This window comes from Hypanus sabinus, chromosome 13 (assembly GCF_030144855.1).
Source record: "Hypanus sabinus isolate sHypSab1 chromosome 13, sHypSab1.hap1, whole genome shotgun sequence".
Classification (NCBI taxonomy): Eukaryota; Metazoa; Chordata; class Chondrichthyes; order Myliobatiformes; family Dasyatidae; genus Hypanus; species Hypanus sabinus.
This window is the reverse complement of record NC_082718.1, coordinates 73,835,753-73,852,900: the sequence shown is the minus strand read 5'-3', so window position 1 is coordinate 73,852,900 and position 17,148 is coordinate 73,835,753. Positions and strand designations below refer to the sequence as shown.

Below are 17,148 nucleotides of genomic sequence, written 5' to 3'. Positions count from 1 at the left end.
GTGCTTGCACTCCAAGGCTGTACCCTCTGGTCTCAGAAATCCAATCTGAACAGAGCTCTAAGGGAGCTCCCCCATCGTAGGAAACATCCTCTCCATATCCACTCTATCTAGTCTTTCAATATTCAATAGGTTTCAATGAGATCCCCCCCCCCCACCCAATCTTCTTAACTCCTGTGAATACAAGCCCAGAGCTTTCAAACGCTCTTAATATATTAACTCTTTCATTCCCAGGATCATCCTTGTGAACCTTCTCTGGACCCTCTCCAATGTCAGCACATCCATTTGTAGACAAGAGGCCCAAAAGTGCTGACAATATAACCATATAACAATTACAGCACAGAAACAAGCCCTTCTAGTCCACGCTGAACGCTTACTCTCACCTAGTCCCACCTACCTGCACTCAGCCCATAACCTTCCATTCCTTTTCTGTCCATATACCTATCCAATTTTTTTTTTAAATGACAAAATCGAATCTGCCTCCACCACTTCTACCGGAAGCTCGTTCCACACAGCTACCACTCTCTGAGTAAAGAAGTTCCGTCTCCTGTTACCCCTAAGTTTTTGCCCCTTAACTCTCAACTCATGTCCTCTTGTTTGAATCTCCCCTACTCTCAATGGAAAATGCCTATCCACGTCAACTCTATCTATCCCCCTCATAATTTTAAATACCTCTATCAAGTCCCCCTTCAACCTGCTACGCTCCAAAGAATAAAGACCTAACTTGTTCAACCTTTCTCTGTAACTTAGGTGCTGAAACCCAGGTAACATTCTAGTAAATCTCCTCTGTACTCTCTCTATTTTGTTGACAACTTTCCTATAATTCAGTGACCAGAACTGTACACAATACTCCAAATTTGGCCTCAACAATGCCTTGTACAATTTTAACATTACATCCCAACTCCTATACTCAATGCTCTGATTTATAAAGGCCAGCATACCAAAAGCTCTCTTCACCACCCTATCCACATGAGATTCCACCTTCAGGGAACTATGCACCATTATTCCTAGATCACTCTGTTCTACCGCATTCCTCAATGCCCTACCATTTACCATGTATATCCTATTTTGATTAGTCCTACCAAATTGGAATGACAATACTCCAAGTGTGATCTGATTAGTGTGTTATAAAGCCTCAGCTTCTATTGTGAGATAATAATCAGATGAATTCTTCAATGCTTGCACATTGCAGCCAACTCACTTGACCATAAGCTTAACTCTAGTGGGCAGCAAATTATTTCTGAGAAACACTTTAAACCTTGATTTAGAGAAGTTCAGTTTAATCACAGACACCTAGCATGGATTAATGGGAGGTTATATTGGAGATTGATAAAGACAGTAGGTTGATGTAGTTTTAATGGGATTTTATCATGATCTTTTGACAAGTTCCCATATGGGTCACTGATCAATAATATAAAAGCTGTTGGGATTATGAACGGTAAGTTCAACTGTAGTTGGCTCAGTGGCAGGAAAGAAAAGGCTGTTTGATGGGAGTTTTTTTAAGATTGGATGGCTCTTACCTGTGGGGTACCATATTTGGCTCCATATTTGACTCCTTGTACGATATGTTAATCTGTTAATTTTGAAAGTTGTGGTGCGATGGAGTTGGAATGGCACAGAAGTGTGTTGACAGTGAGGGGAAGAGGGTCAGACTGCTGGAAGATAAACGTATAGTTAATGGGAGGATACTAAGAGGTGTTCATCTAGCAGAATAGTTCAATTAAACATGGCAGATGGGATGCTTTCTTTTACTATCTAAGCACAGAAGAGCAGGGAAGTGGTATAACAGCAAGGAGTAATGCCAGACCACAGCTTGAATACTGTATGTATTTCCTGTCACAGGAGGGTGTGACTGCAGTGGATAGAGTACAAGGGAGAGTTACATTCATGGAGTTCTATAGCACAGAATCAGACTCCTTGGATCAACTGACCAAGATCTCCATCAACACTAGTACTGTTTGCTTTCATTTGGTCCATACACTGTACCACTAAACCTTTCCAATCCGCATCTGTGTCAAAACATCTTTTGCACATTGTGTAATTGTACTAGTCACTACCACACACTCTGACTGCTCATTTTGTACTCATCACCCTCTGTACTTAAAACTTGCCCCTCAGTTCCCCTTTAAAATCTTGAGCAACACACACAAAACGCTGGAGGAACTCAGCAAGTCAGGCAGCATCTATGAGGGGAATAGACAGCTAATAGTTTGGGCCAAGACCTGATGAAATGTCTAGGCCCAAAATGTCAACTGTTTTTCCCCTCCATGGATGCTGCCTGACTTGCTAAGCTCCTCCAACATTTTGTGTGTGTTGCTCAAGATTTCCAACATCTACAGAATGTTGTGTTCCCCTTTAAATATCTCCCCTCTCACTTTAAAGATATGCCCTCTAGGCTTAGACTCCCTTACCCTGCCTAAAAGATTAACTACTTACCCTACATTGTATAAACCTCTGTAACGTCACATCTCAGTTTCCTTCCCTCCAGGCAAAACAGCCCCAAGCTATCCAATCTTATAACTCAAGTCTCCATCCCGAGCAACATTCCTGTGAACCTCTGCTGCTCCCCTCTAGCTTAATGACTTCCTTTCCACAGGCTATCAATCAGAACTGCACACAGTACTCCAAGTGCAGTTTAACCAACTGCAACATGACCTCCCTACACATATATTCAAAGCCAGCCCATAAAAACAAGCATTCCATGCATGTTCTTCACCACTCTGTCTACCTGTGTCACCACTTACAAGAAACTCCGTACTTGTACTCCAAGGACTTGCTGTTCAGTGACATTTGATGGGGCCTGCCATTCCCTGAATATGTCCTGGCCTGGTTCAACTTTCCAAATTACGCCACTCTGCACCAAGTTAAATTCCAGGAGATGTTGCTGGGACTGGAAAATGTTGGCTGTGAGAAGATATTGATAGACTAGAATTGTCTTCAATGGAACAGAGGAACTGAGGGGAGAATTAATTGAGGGTGTATAAATTACATGGGTTTGTACACGGAGCAAATAATTTCCCCTACCAGACTGGTCAGACAACAAGGTCATAGATTCAAGAGTAGAATAGTTGGAGTGGAAGTGAGTATGGGGTTGGTGGGGTGGGGGAAATTCTGTAAGGATGAGGTAGAGTCAGAAATCTTTGTTACATTTAAACTGTACCTCAAGAGCTAGGATTGACCCAGTGCTGAGTGGTGAAAAGTGGGATTAGGCTGGGAGCAACACACACAAAATGTCGGAGGAACTCAGCAAGTCTGGGGAATAAACGGTTGACATTTCAGGTCCGGGACCCTTCATTAGGACTTCACCCCTTCTCTCCCTCAACTTCTGATTATGACTTGTGTCCCCATCTTTTCAAAGGGGTATCAACCTAAAACCTCAACTATCTGCCTCCATAGATGCTGCCTGACTTGCCAAGTTCCTCCAGCATTTTGTGTGTATGGCTCAAGATTTACAAGCATCTGCAGAATCCTGTGTTTAGGATTAGGATGAGGCTGGGAACCTCATTCTTGACCAATACAGAAATGATGGGCTGAATGGAGGGGGCACTCCTACAGTTACAACACTCTATACCCCCGCACCTCCTACAGTTATGACACTCGAGGAGATCAGCTATACTGGATTGGGTGCTAAGTCACGAACTGGAGGTGATTAGGAAGCTTAAGGTAAAAGAACCCTTAGGAGTCAGTGATCACAATATGACTGGGTTCAGCTTGAAATCTGATAGGGCAAAGTAAAGTCTGACATAGCAGTACTTCAGTGGAATAAAGGAAATTACAGTGGTATGAGAGAGAAGTTGGCAAAAGTAAGTTAAAGGAGATGCTGGTAGAGTTGACAGCAGTGCAGTTTCCAGGAAAAATGAGGAAGGTGCAGGAAAAGATGTATTTCATAAATAAAGAAATACTCAAAAGGGAAAATAGTACAACCGTCACTGACAAAGGAACTCAAAGCTAATGTAAAAGCAAAAGAGAGGACATGCAACAAAGCAGAAATTAGTGGAAAAAGAGAGGATCAGGAAGCTTTTAAAAACCTACAGAGCATTTAAAAGGAAGGAAAAGGTGAAATATGAAAGCTAACTAGCAAACAGTATCAAAGTGGATAGTAAAAGCTTTTACAAATATGTATAAAATAAAAGAGAGTGGATATAGGACTGCTAAAGAATGAGACCAGAGAAAAAATAGTGGGGGCAAAGAGATGGCAGATAATCTAAATGAGTATTTTGCATCAATCTTTACTATGGAAGATACAAGCAGTGTGCCAGATGTTGAAGGGTGTGAGGGAAGAGAAGTGAGTGCAGTCACTATTACAAGGAAGAAGGTGATCAAAAAGCTGAAAGACCTAAAGGTACATCCAGACCAGACAAACTGCACCCTAGGGTTCTGAAGGAGGTAGCAAGAGATTGTGAAGGCATTAGTAATGATCTTTCAAGAATCATTGGACTCTGGCATGGTTAAGGATGAGGTTATGGAGTACTTGGGTGACATAGGACAAGATAGGACAAAGTAAGCATGGTTTCCTTAAGGGAAAATCTTGCCTGATGAACCTGTTGGAATTCTTTGAGGAGATTACAAGTAGATTAGATAAAGGAGATGCTGTAGGTGTTGTATATTTGGACATTCAGAAGGCCTTTGACAAGGTGCCACACATGAGGCTGCTAACCATGATAATTAAGTAAGGGCCTATGTTATTACAGGAAAGTTACTAACATGTGGAAGCTATGGAGAGGGTGCAGAGGAGATTTACCAGGATATTGCCTGGTCTGGAGAACAAGTCATATAAAGCAAGGCTAGCAGAGCTGGGACTTTTCTCTTTGGAGCATAGAAGAATCAGAGGGGACTTGATAGATGTCTACAAGATTATGAGAGGCATAGATAGGGTGTATAGTCAGTCCCTGTTTCCTAGGGCACCAATAGCAAACACCAGAGGGCATATGTACAAAATTAAGGGAGGGAAGTTTAGGGGAGACATCAGGGGTAAGTTTTTTTACACAGAGGGTTGTGAGTGCCTGGAATGACTTGCCAGGGATGGTGGTGGAGGCTAAAACATTAGGGGTATTTAAGAGCCTCTTGGACAGGCACATGGATGAAAGAAAATAGAGGGTTATGGGGTAGTGTGGGTTTAGTACTTTTATTTTTAAGGATTATATGGGTTGGCACAACATGAAGGGCCTGTACTGTGCTATAATGTTCTATGGTTAGAGACTGGCTGATTGGAAGGAGGCAGCAATTGGGAACAAAAGGATCCTTGTCTGGTTGGCTGCCAGTGACTAGTGGTATTCTGCAGGGGTTGGTGTTGGGACCACTTCTTTTTATGCTGCATGTAGGGGATTTAGATGATAAAATAGATGGCTGTTGCCAAGTTTGCAGATGATACAAAGATTGGTGGAGGGGCAGGTGGTATTGAGGAAACCGGTGGACTTAGACAGATTAGGAGAATGGGCAAGAAAATGGCAAATGGAATATAATGGTAATGGTCATGCATTTTGGTCGTAGAAAAAAATGTGCAGACTATTTTCTAAACGGGAGAATATCCAAAAATCTGAGATGCAAAGGGACTTGGGAGTTCTTGTGCAGAACACCCTAAAAGTTAACTTATAGGTTGAGTTGGTGGTGAGGAAGGCAAATGCAACTTTAGCATTCATTTCAAAAGGTCCAGAATACAAGAACAGGGATGTGATGCTGAGGCTTTATAAGGCTCCAGTGAGGCCTCACCTTGTGTACTGTGAACAGTTTTGGGCTCCTCATCGTAGAAGAGATGTGCTGGTATTGGAGAGGGTCCAGAGGAGGTTCACAAGGGTTCTGGCCCATGTAGCAGGGAAGGGTTAGTGGATCATGGACTACTTTAAAAGTTTGATACCACATCGTGGCCAAGGGGCCTGTACTGTGCTGTAGTGTTTGATGTTTCACCACCTTATTCAATCAGGAATCTGCCTACATCAGCCTTAAAGTTATTCCAAGACTTTGCTTCCACTGTCCTTTGGGGAAGAATGTTAAAAAGACTGATGACCCTTTGATGGGCCACAGTAGCTTAGTGGTTAGCATGGTGCTATTACAGCTCGGGCCATGCGGGGGTGAAGAGTTCAATTCCAGCGCTGTCTCTAAGGAGTTTGTACGTTCTCCCCATCACCACATGAGTTTCCTCCCACAGTCCTGGTTAGTAGGTTAATTGGTCATTGTAAATTGTCCCGTGATTAGACTAGTTTTTAATAGCTGGGTTACTGGGCAGTGCACCTCAATGGAGGTTCCACCCTGTATCTCTAGTAAATATAAAAGCCTCACCTCAGCCCTAACCTTAATTGCGTGATTCTTTATTTATAATCATTGAATGCTAGTTCTGGAAGTAGGTCTCAGAGTGCTGAGTGAGATTCAGTGTGACAAGATACGTACAGTCAAGCCGCATTGGGAATTGGGAACCCAGCAATGAGAGATTAACAAAAGCTTTAGCCTTTAGATGCAGGGCTGAAGAGGGGATAAAATAAAGCAGTGTCTGGAAGACTGAAATCCTTCAAGATGACCAGTGAATAACGTAACTAATATTGATGTCCTGCAGACAGTTCATGAAACTACCTTTTAGTTCTTCATTCAAATATGATTCCACTACTAAGCTGCATGCAATTGAAATCTGTGATTTAGATTTTGATGGTGTGTCTTTGGACCAATTGAGTGATCTGATGTTTTGCTGCCACCAAGGGAGATTGGTGAGGTTGGAAGTGGACTGTACAGCCTGGAGACCATGAACGACTCCATTGTTCCTCTGCAATTGAGGCATTGAGCAAGGTTGATGTCAATGAGAATGAGAGCAGAGGATGGTGTGTGTTTGCCCTGCATTTGATTGCTCTTCCTCTCCCTTGCGCAAGCTGCTGTCAGAAGAGAGTGCAGGAGTCTTGGGATCCACTTGGCAAGGAATGATCGGTAAGGCTGTGGACTTGTTTCAGGGACTTTCAGGTTCATGTTGTAAATGTTCCTGGGTTCTGATTACTCAAAATTCCCAGCCAGACTAAAAGTCCATTCTCTCTCCCCCTCCTCAGTATATAAATCCCTGACCTCCAGCATTTTTCAGTAAAACTCTTCAGACTCAAATTTGTTATCATACAACAGCCTATGTATTATAAAAATACACCTTCTCTATACCAATGCAGCTCTGTGGGGACAAAGGTACTGTTTAACACTTTTTGCCAATGCATTGATGGCTTGGAGTTGGGAACTGGAAGGGGTGGGGCAATAAAACATGTTTGTACTGTTATGTACTCATAGGGCTCATTTTTTCTCTGGACTGTCAGTTGAAAATGCCGGGAGAATGAGACTGACGTTTGGACACTGTTGGAGAGGGGAGGGGAGGGGTCGCTGGATTAAACTTTCTGTAGCCCAAAAGGGGTGAGTTGAGATTGATCCAGAGTATTGCTAAATGACTCTAAGTAGCCCGTGAGGGTGAGTTTGTTTCCATTCGAATACAAAAGTGTGATTGTCACTTAGTTAATCCACAGGAGTGGGTTCTCTGGTGAGGGGAAACCTTTGTTAATGCCACGTGTGTGTTAACCCTTGTCTGGGTGTGGTAGTTCACTGAAGAAGGCACCCCTGTGGCAAATCACTGTTGGAGTTATTTCATATGTCGTGGAACCGGATAACTGGCTATCATGTTGTGTGGGGTAACCCTGTGGAATCTACTGGTGTGTCAACCCTTGCCTGGGTGGTGGTTCCCTTGAAGATGGTCACCTTTGTGATAAGCTACTGTTGGTGATAATCCCTACTTGGATTCTGTTTGAGTATCCTGTGGCCACCACTTTGGGATGTCCCGTAGCTGAATTCAGATGTGGTACCACTTGTGTTAAAAGGATATTCGTTGAGATCACTGTCGGTGATACTTCATGTGTGGAGTGGAACAACTTCAGAGATAAAACCTATGGCTATTGTTATTTTGTATTGCTGTCATGGAATCTGAGGAATATCGATGTAACTGCCTTCTCACAACATTCGCCTTTGGATTACAAATATCTCCTTCAACAACAATAAGAACTCTGTGCATCTGAACTGAACTTTCCATCGTAAGACTGTAACTCTTGCCACCCAAGCTTGAATAAGTTTGGGAACTTTACTTACACCTATATATGCATAACACTGTTAAATCTTGATTCACCTGGTTCAAGTTACTATGTTACATAGTTACTAATAAAATAGTGTTTTGTTAACAACAAAACCAGACTCCAGGTGTGTTCTATTGCTGATACTTTTACAGGGTTGTATGTATGTGATAGCACTATGGGTGCATCTCCTTCATAAATATGAATTGTACATTTGATACATTTGTTATGCACTGCACAATTCTCCTTTATACTATGCTCTCCTTATTTAAAAAACAATAAAAATATTATTGAGGAGATTACAAGTAGGATAGATAAAGAGGATGTAGTGGATGTTGTATATCTGAATTTTCAGAAGGCCTTTGACAAGGAGCCACACGAGGCTGCTTACCAAGGGCCCATGGTATTACAGGAAAGTTACTGGCATGGTTAGAGCATTGGCTGATTGGTAGGAGGAGGTGAATGAGAATAAAATGATCCTTTTTTGGTTGGCTGCCAGTGATGTGTGGTGTTCTGCCAGGGTCGGTGTTGGGACCGCTTCTTTTTATGCTGTATATCAATGATTTAGATCATTGAATAGATGGCTTTGTTGCCAAGTTTGCAGATGATACAAAGATTGGTGAAGTGGCAGGTAGTATTGAGGAAACAGAAGGACTTAAGACAGATTAGGAGAATGGGTAAGAAAGTGGCAAATGAAATACAATGTTGGAAAATGCAAAGTTATGCACTTTGGTAGTAGAAATAAATATGCAGACTATTTTCTAAATGGGGAAAAAATCCAAAAGGTCTTTTTCAAGAAGTCTAGAGTACAAGAGCAGGGATATGATGTAGAGACTTTATGGCACTAGTAGGGCCTCACCTTGAACATTATGAACAGTTTGGGCTCCTCATCTAAGAAAAGATGTGTTGGTATTTGAAAGGGTTGAGAGGAGGTTCACAAGGATGATTCCAGGAATGAAAGCGTTATCAGTCAAGGAATGCTTGAATGCTCTGGGTCTCCACTCATTGGAGTTTAGAAGGATGGGTGGGGGGGGGGGGGTCATTGTCTCATTTTTACTATGTACTATACCAGCAGTTATGGTCAAAATGACAATAAAAAAGTGACTTGACTTGACTTGAATCTCACTGAAAACTTTCAAATATTGAATGGCCGAGACAGAGTAGATGAGGAAAGGACGATTCCCATGGTGGGGGAGTCTACAAGAGGACACAGACTCAGGATAGAAGGGCGTCCATTTAAAATAGAGTTGCAAAGAAATTTCTTTAGCCCAAGGGTGGTGAATTTGTAGAATTTGTTACCACAGGCAGCTGTGGAGGCCAGGTCATTGGGTGTATTTAAGGCAGAGCTTGATAGGTTCTTGATTGAACATGGCAGCAAAAGTTACGGGGAGAAGACTGGGAGTGGGGCTGAGGAGGTGAAAAAAAGGATCAACCATGACTGAATGGCAGAGCAGACTCAATGTGCCAAATGGCCTAATTCTGCTCCTGTCTTATGGTCTTATACCCCTGCACGCCTACAGTTACAACACAATACTCGTGCACCCCCTATATTCTTGGTATTTACCTGCTCTTCAAACAAAGACATCTGCCACTTGTACATCCGTAAGACTTCCAGGAGATTTCCTGCATCCACCACGTCCTCTGACGAATCTTCAGTGTTGGAGAGCACTGCCACAGAGGAGACAATGAAGCTTGCAACTTGCAGCCTACCACTTCTTTGCTACCATAAGTGAGAAAAGTTTGGGCATTGAAAGGGTCTACTGCAGCTCAACCAGAGCAGTCATCAACAGACTATGCAAAACTATCAGTGAGAAATTAGGCAAAACGCCGTATTCTTGAATGTTTCAGAATTCCGCCAGGCAGGTCGAATCTGCTATGCTTTTAAAGAGAGTAACTCGGTCACTATCTTAGTGTGCACAGATAACGAACATCTATTTATACAAAGCGTTTTTGATTCATGCAAACTCCACAAGATACAGGACCCCACGTTTGGGATTGAACCCAGGTTTCTGACCAGGATATTGTTCCTGCTGGCCTAACATACCAAAGGAATACTGTCTCCCACTGGAGTATTTCAATGTAGGAAGGAAAACTGGGAAATAAATAAGAACTTCAGTGGTTAATCAACGGAAGGAATTAAAGCAGGTTTTGAATGCAAGGTAAAGAAATCCTTGTGCAGTGTATCAGTCTGTTGTGCCCATGCAGTTCTTTGAAAGAGTTCCAATTAATCCCACATCCAAGCAAATTATTTCCTTTCATATATTTATCCAATTCAGATCGAAAACACTTCAGCAACCTTTTGAGCAGTTTAGTCCGTTGCATAACAAGCTGCTTCATTAAACAAATGTCTCTCACCTGGTTCAAGACTATTCAACCCAAAGTGCTGAGAGAGAGAGAACAGGGAACACTGCAACCAACCATGACATGGAACTGCAGGTCCACACTTAGGATTTCTTACAGCGAGTGTCAACTTTAATTATTCCAAACACAGATAATAAATGAGAAGCAGCAAATGTTCTCCAAATGGTTAGTTTAAAAAAAGTACAAAAATGAAGGGCTATGTGGGAGGGAAGGGTCATACTGATCTTACAGTAGGTTAAAAGGGCAGCACAGTAGCATAATGGTTAGCACAATGCTTTACAGTACCAGTGACCCAGGTTCAATTCCTGATGCTGCTGTAAGGAGTTTGTATGTTCTCCCCATGACCACGTGGGTTTCCTCCAGGTGCTCCAGTTTCCTCCCACAGTCCAAAGACATAGTGGTTGCTAGTTTAACTGGTCATGTTAATTGTCCTGTGATTAGGCTAGGGTTAATTTGGGAGGATTGCTGGGCTACACAGCTCGAAGGGCCTGTTCCATGCAGTATCTCAATAAATAAAAAATATTGTGGCCCAAAGGGCCTGTAGTGTGTTGTATTGTTCTATGCTTTTTGACTAAGCCCATGTATGTCAAGAGCTCTTCTGAATATCCACCCCTTTGTTCATTTGGTGTCCGTGATAGGAGACAGAGAATGGCAATGGGTATGATCAAGTCAGAAAATAAATGTCCACAAAAGCTACTAGGGCTGCCAGTGAAGTGTTAAACAGGAAGTGACCATCACCACTGTCTGCTAAGCTTGCGCAAGCTCTGAGACTGACACCAAAATGTTTTTAAAAAAATGGAAAAATAATGGAAATCTAAAATTAAAAAAATAACATTTAGTGCTCTCTTTGCACTACTTGTTTTTTTATATTTCTGATTGTAGCGTATAGCATTTTTATATTTTGCACTGCACTGCTGCTGCACCAACAAATTTCGTGACCTACATCAATGACAATAAACCTGATTCTGAGGAGATACGACTTTAAGATTAATTGCTGACAGTCTGATCTCTGGTCACTATTGAATCAGTATGGCATTAGATTAACGTTCAAGCAGATAAAGGAGGAAATCTGGAGAATTAAAATTTAGTTACAAATCATTAGTACAATACAACATGCAGATGAATGGGAAGCAACAACAGGTTATAATACCAGGACAACATTAAAAAGCAGACTTTCCCACTGTTGACTGTGCACACCCTCACACCCATCTCCCAAGAAAAGACCCATTTTTATTTCATTTACAGTGTTTATTTATTTTCATTAGCTACACAGAGCAGAGTCAGTCCTTCCAGTTCGTCAAACCACGCCACCACAGCAACCCCGTCAAACTCAATTAACTGTAACCTAATCAAGGGACAATTTATAATGACTGATTGACCTACCCGATTCATTTTTGGACTGTGGGAGGAAACTGCAGGACCCAGAGAAAACCAACTCATTTCACAGGGAGGACATACAGAGACTCCTCACAGAACAGTGCCAGAACTGAACTCTGAACTCTGTAACGCCCCAAGATGTAACAGCGTTGTGCTAACTGCTACGCTACCATGGTGCACATCTTAGGCCTTCAAAAGATGATGTAAAACTTCACTGTTCCCCAGCCCCAGGTCTCACCTCGGAGTAAGCGGAGAAGTGTGACAGAGAGATACGGACACTGCTCCTCCTGCGACGTGTCCAAACTGTAATGCACCGTAAAGTCACCCAGCCAGCGAATGAATGATGGACAAGCAGCCAGGCCCTGTAGCAGGGAGTTCATAAAGCAGGTGTTTCCGAGGTTCAAGAGGCCAGGAACGAGTCCTAGGGAAGAACAATATCCAATGATTAGACAGCAGCCGACTGGTTAGAATGCTTTTCTGTTAATGATAGCAAACTGGTTTGGCTATATACCATTGAAACTTGGGTGTCACATACATAATATTTAAGTTAGTGCTTCTATTAAGCTACACGCGCAAAATTCTCAAGAAACTCAACAAGTCAAGCAGCATCTATGAAGAGAAATGAACAATTAATGTCTCACCTGGTCTTACCTACCACTTACAACTTCATTCTCTCTCACCTTTTCAGTCAGGCTTCTGACCCCTTCCTTTCCAGTCCTGATGGAGGGTCTCAGCCAGAAACGTCGTCTGTTCATACTGCTGACATGCTGAGTTCCTCCAGCAATTTGTGTGTGTTGCTCAAGATTTCCAGCACCTGCAGAATTTCTTGTGTCTATTCTACTGAGCTGCATGCATTTTGTGCTAACCAATCTATTTCTGATGTATGTTCATGGAAGAGCCATCATCATCATGAACCATCCTTTCCAAATTTCAGCCTGAAAAGCAAGCATCAGTGGAACTGAGCTGTCTGGACCATGAGTTGTATGACCTGGGCTAAGAAGCAATACTCTGCCCCAAAGACCACAGCTCAGAGAACCCTGAAGATACAGGATACTGCAGATACTGAACCTGCTGGACGATTTCAGTGAGTCAGGCCACATCTGCTCTAACATCATCATCTTAAGCGGAGTTAGATTAATTGTATAAAACACCAGAGAGAGAGACAATTCAGTCCAATGTGCTTGTGCTAATGAACTGGTTCTCAAGTAAGTCCTACATGCCCATTCACTTCCATGGCAGGCAGGATTTTCCCCTTGTGTATTCATCTATTGCCTTCAGGAAGCTACTCTTGAAACTGCTTCCACTGACACTTCAGACTACAACTACTCTCTGGCAAGAAAGTAATTTATTTTGCCAAATCCCCCATTAAACAAGCACAAGGTTCATTTGTTGTGTTTTTCTCCAAAGCCCTTCATAATTTTGAGCATCTCCAGAATCCATCTTTAACTTTGCTTATAGGAAGGGGCAGAATTTTATGGTCATTGGAGGAAAGTATAGGAGGGATGTAAGAGGTAAGTTTTTTCCCTACACAGAGAGTGGTGGGTGCATGGAATGTGCTGTCAGGGGTGGTGATAGAAGCAGATACATTAGTGTCATTTGAGTGAGGCAGAACCTGATGCTTGGACGATTTGAGCCCTGGGACCAATCGAAACACCAGAGGGCATATGTACAATATTAAGGGAGGGAAGTTTAGGGGAGACATCAGGGGTAAGTTTTTTTACACAGAAGGTTGTGAGTGCCTGGAATGACTTGCCAGGGATGGTGGTGGAGGCTAAAATATTAGGGGTATTTAAGAGCCTCTTGGGCAGGCACATGGATGAAAGAAAAATGGTTATGGGGTTGTGTGGGTTTAGTACTTTTTTATGGATTATATGGGTCGGCACAACATGGGGGGCTGAAGGGCCTGTACTGTGCTGTAGTGTTCTACGCTCTATGGTTCCATGGAAAGGTTGGGTCCAGGCCGAATCAAGGCAGAGAGGTCCAGGCCCCAGAGCGTATCAAAGCGACACAAGCCACTGCTTGGACGGTGATTTTAGCGTTGGGCCAGATTGAAAAGGCCAGCATGTCAGGCCAGTTCCACTTGCTCCTCTGCAACGTTTACTCAGCTGTGCTCTGGACTCTCTTTCGTGGACTTCAGTTCTGAATGCTATTCGCTTGGTTTTATTGTTTGCACAATTCGTGTTTTTTTCCTCTCTCTGGTGGTCATGTTTAATAGGTTCTTTGTTTTGCAGCTGCCTGTTAGGAGACGGATCTCAATGTTGTATATTGTATACATTGATAATAAACGTTCTTTGAACATGCAAGACAGTAAAATGAGAGCTATGTGGGAGGGAAGGATTAGACTGATTTTGGAGTAGGTTAAAAGGTCAGCACATTGTGAGCCAAAAGGCCTGGGCTGTGCTGTACCATACTGTTTTATGGAACTTTCTATGCTTAAGAAGGAGCCCAGTTTATTGATGCAAACTTACTACATCAACTATTTCTGCTAATATTTCCCTTTAAAACCATGTAAGTTGCATGATATTTAGTTTTTAAAAGGATTTTGGTGTAAACAAAAGTACCCAATGGAAACTGAGAAGATCAGGCCAAGGAAAAAGTAAGATTTTCAAAGGCAAAGATAAGAAAAAAAACATTCTCCTGAATGTTGGGAGGAACTCAGCAAGTGAGGCAGCATCAAGAGGAATAAACAGTTGATGTTGTGAGCCAAGACCCTTCATCGGGACTGAAAAGGAAGGGGAAGAGGCCAAAATAAGAAGGTGGGAGGGGAGGGGAAGGAGTACAAACTGGTGGATGATAGGTGAGACCAGGTGAGAGGGAAGGTGGGTGGGTGGGGGAGGAGGATGAAGAAAGAAGCTGGGAGGTGATAGGTAGAAGATGTAAGGGACCGAAGACAGAGGAATTTGATAGGGGAGAAGAGTGAGCCATGGAAGAAAGGGAAGGAGGAAGGGAACCAGAGGGAGGTGATGGGCAGTGAGGAGAAGGTGTAAGAGGGGAACCAGAATGGGGAATGGAAAAAGGAGGAAATTACCAGAAGTTAAAGAAATCCATGTTCATGCCATCAGTTTGGAGAATACCCAGGTAGATTATGTCTCTCCTGAGGACATCTCAAAGCATTTTAAAACCAAATAAGTACTTTTGGAGTGTGTTACTATACTGGAGTTGAAGGTGAGATGCCAGAGCCAGTTCCCACTGGCTCTGTGATATGCAAAGTGATAAGAATCAGTTAATAAGTTTCCATTGATGAAATGTGAGGGATAAATATTAGTCTGCAGAACAGGGAGAAGTCACCCTATTATGAATGGTAACATGGGATCTTTCACGTTCACACAAGGAGCTAAGTTCCCGGTTTGGTTTCTAATCCAAAAGCTTCAGCGCAGCCTGATTTGCGAGCTCAAAATCCTGTATAGATCCCAAAGCCAGGTGCAGGAATCTCTCTCTCTCTCCCCCCACCCCCCCCCCCCCCCCCCTTTGCCGTGCAGTTCACAACAGCCAAGAACACTGAAGAGCTGGAAATGTGAAATAAAAATAGAAGATGCTGGAAACACTCAGCAGTCAGCCAGCACCGGGGTGAGGGAGTGGAATCCATGTACATTTTATGACAAAGACTTGACCGGACAAATAAGCCTTAGCCTTATGCATTAAATCTGTTTCCCCTTCACAGATGCTGAGTGTTTCCAGCACTTATGTTGTTGCAGTTTCAATTTGATCAATATTACAATGCAGAATGCAGCGGTTAGATTACACTAGCAAAGCAACCTTGGGTGGGGGTGGAGGGAGGGATCTGCTGCTAGGTCAGAGGAATATGGCCAGCCAATTTCACAACAGAGTGAGTGTGCATCATATCAACTGGTGGTCAAAAATTTGCAACATTTTTAATCTCAGAATTTGTGCACTTAAAAATTCTGCAGTGCAAATCTACAGGGTACAGGATGCACGTCCTATAAAATGTGTCAGAGGATGGCACTTAGGCTCGAATACAAAGAAAATAATGACGACAATGGAAACACGGGAGACTGCAGATGCTGGAATTTGAAGTTTAAAAAGTAGTCCAGAGGGTCTTGACCCGAGATGTCCACTGTCCATTTCCTTCTACAAACGGAGGGTCTCAACTGTCCACCTCCCTCTACAAACGGAGAGTCTCAACTGTCCACCTCCCTCTACAAAGGGAGGATCTCCACCTGAGATGTCCACTGTCCACTTCGCTCTACAAATGGAGGGTCTCGACTGTCCACTTCCCTCTACAAACAGAGGGTCTCCACCCAATATGTCCACTGTTCATTTCCCTCTGCAGATGCTCCTGAGCCACTGGGCTCCTCTGGCAAATTTTCTTTTACTACCAAGTGTATCCAATGAGAAGGGGCTGAATGGAAAGAAGAGAGTTCTCTCTGAAATAACACTTATGAACGTACCTTTCCTGCGTTTCTTCCTCTCTGTAATCGGCCCCCACAACACGTAGATGCTCGCTGCCAGGGCTGCTGCTATTCCGCCAATGACACCCCAGTTCTTCATTATTCTGCTTCTGTAATCAACGGATTTAATTTTTATTTGTCAGTGTCAGATTTACTTCCCCTTCCCTTCCCTACCTCCATGGAGCACAACACTCCCTTCACTGCGAGGATTTGTCAGTGTCAGATTTACTTCCCTTCCCTACCTCCATGAAGCACAACACTCCCTTCACTGCGAGGATTTGTCAGTGTCAGATTTACTTCCCCTCCCCTTCCCTATTTCCAGGGAGCACCATGCTCCCTTCACTAAATTGCTTCAATTTATTCTGTTTTTAGGACTGGGGCAATGCCCAGATCCCAGGGGGAGAGTTAATGGGCACAGCCTGGCACCCACAAGTGAGTGGACTTCACTCACCTGTTCCTGCTGACATTGGTTGATGACAGAGAAAATAGGGACAGGAGCAGACCACTCAGCCCCTCCAATCTGTCCCATCTGTCAAGGTACATCTTTTCAAATGACCCATTTTGCTCTCTCCCTCCCCCATACTCTTTGCTATTAATATAGCTTCTTTCCTCCTAAATGCGTTCAGAGATGAAACCTCTATAACCTGCGCGGCAGTGAATGCCACCGTTCACCACACTGCTGCTGAAGAAATTTGATTAATGTCTGTGTCAAATCTCTTGCCCCGCAATCTGGGACTGTGAGCCCTCGTTCTGCACACCAAGGGAGATAGATACCTTCTCCATGTATAGCCAGTAATGTTGTACAGTCCAATAAGATCCTCTCTCAAATCTCCACTCTCATGATTGCAAATCCACTCGACCTAATTTCTCCTCACAAAGCAATCAGGAATCAGTAGTTTATGGGTGGGCTGACACACACCCCCATCCCA

General features: G+C 43.1%; 1 protein-coding gene across 2 annotated transcripts in view; it reads right to left on the bottom strand.

The window, feature by feature from the left end:
• Positions 1–17,148, bottom strand: part of LOC132403980 (ubiquitin carboxyl-terminal hydrolase 30-like) — a 40,555-nt gene that overhangs the window by 22,459 nt on the left and 948 nt on the right. For both annotated transcript variants that reach the window (XM_059987878.1, XM_059987879.1), the window contains exons 2-4: positions 16,220–16,329; positions 12,049–12,231; positions 9,637–9,740 (exon numbers count right to left, since the gene is read on the bottom strand). In XM_059987878.1, coding sequence (XP_059843861.1) covers positions 9,637–9,740; positions 12,049–12,231; positions 16,220–16,329 — 397 coding nt within the window. The remainder of the gene's footprint in view (positions 1–9,636; positions 9,741–12,048; positions 12,232–16,219; positions 16,330–17,148) is intronic.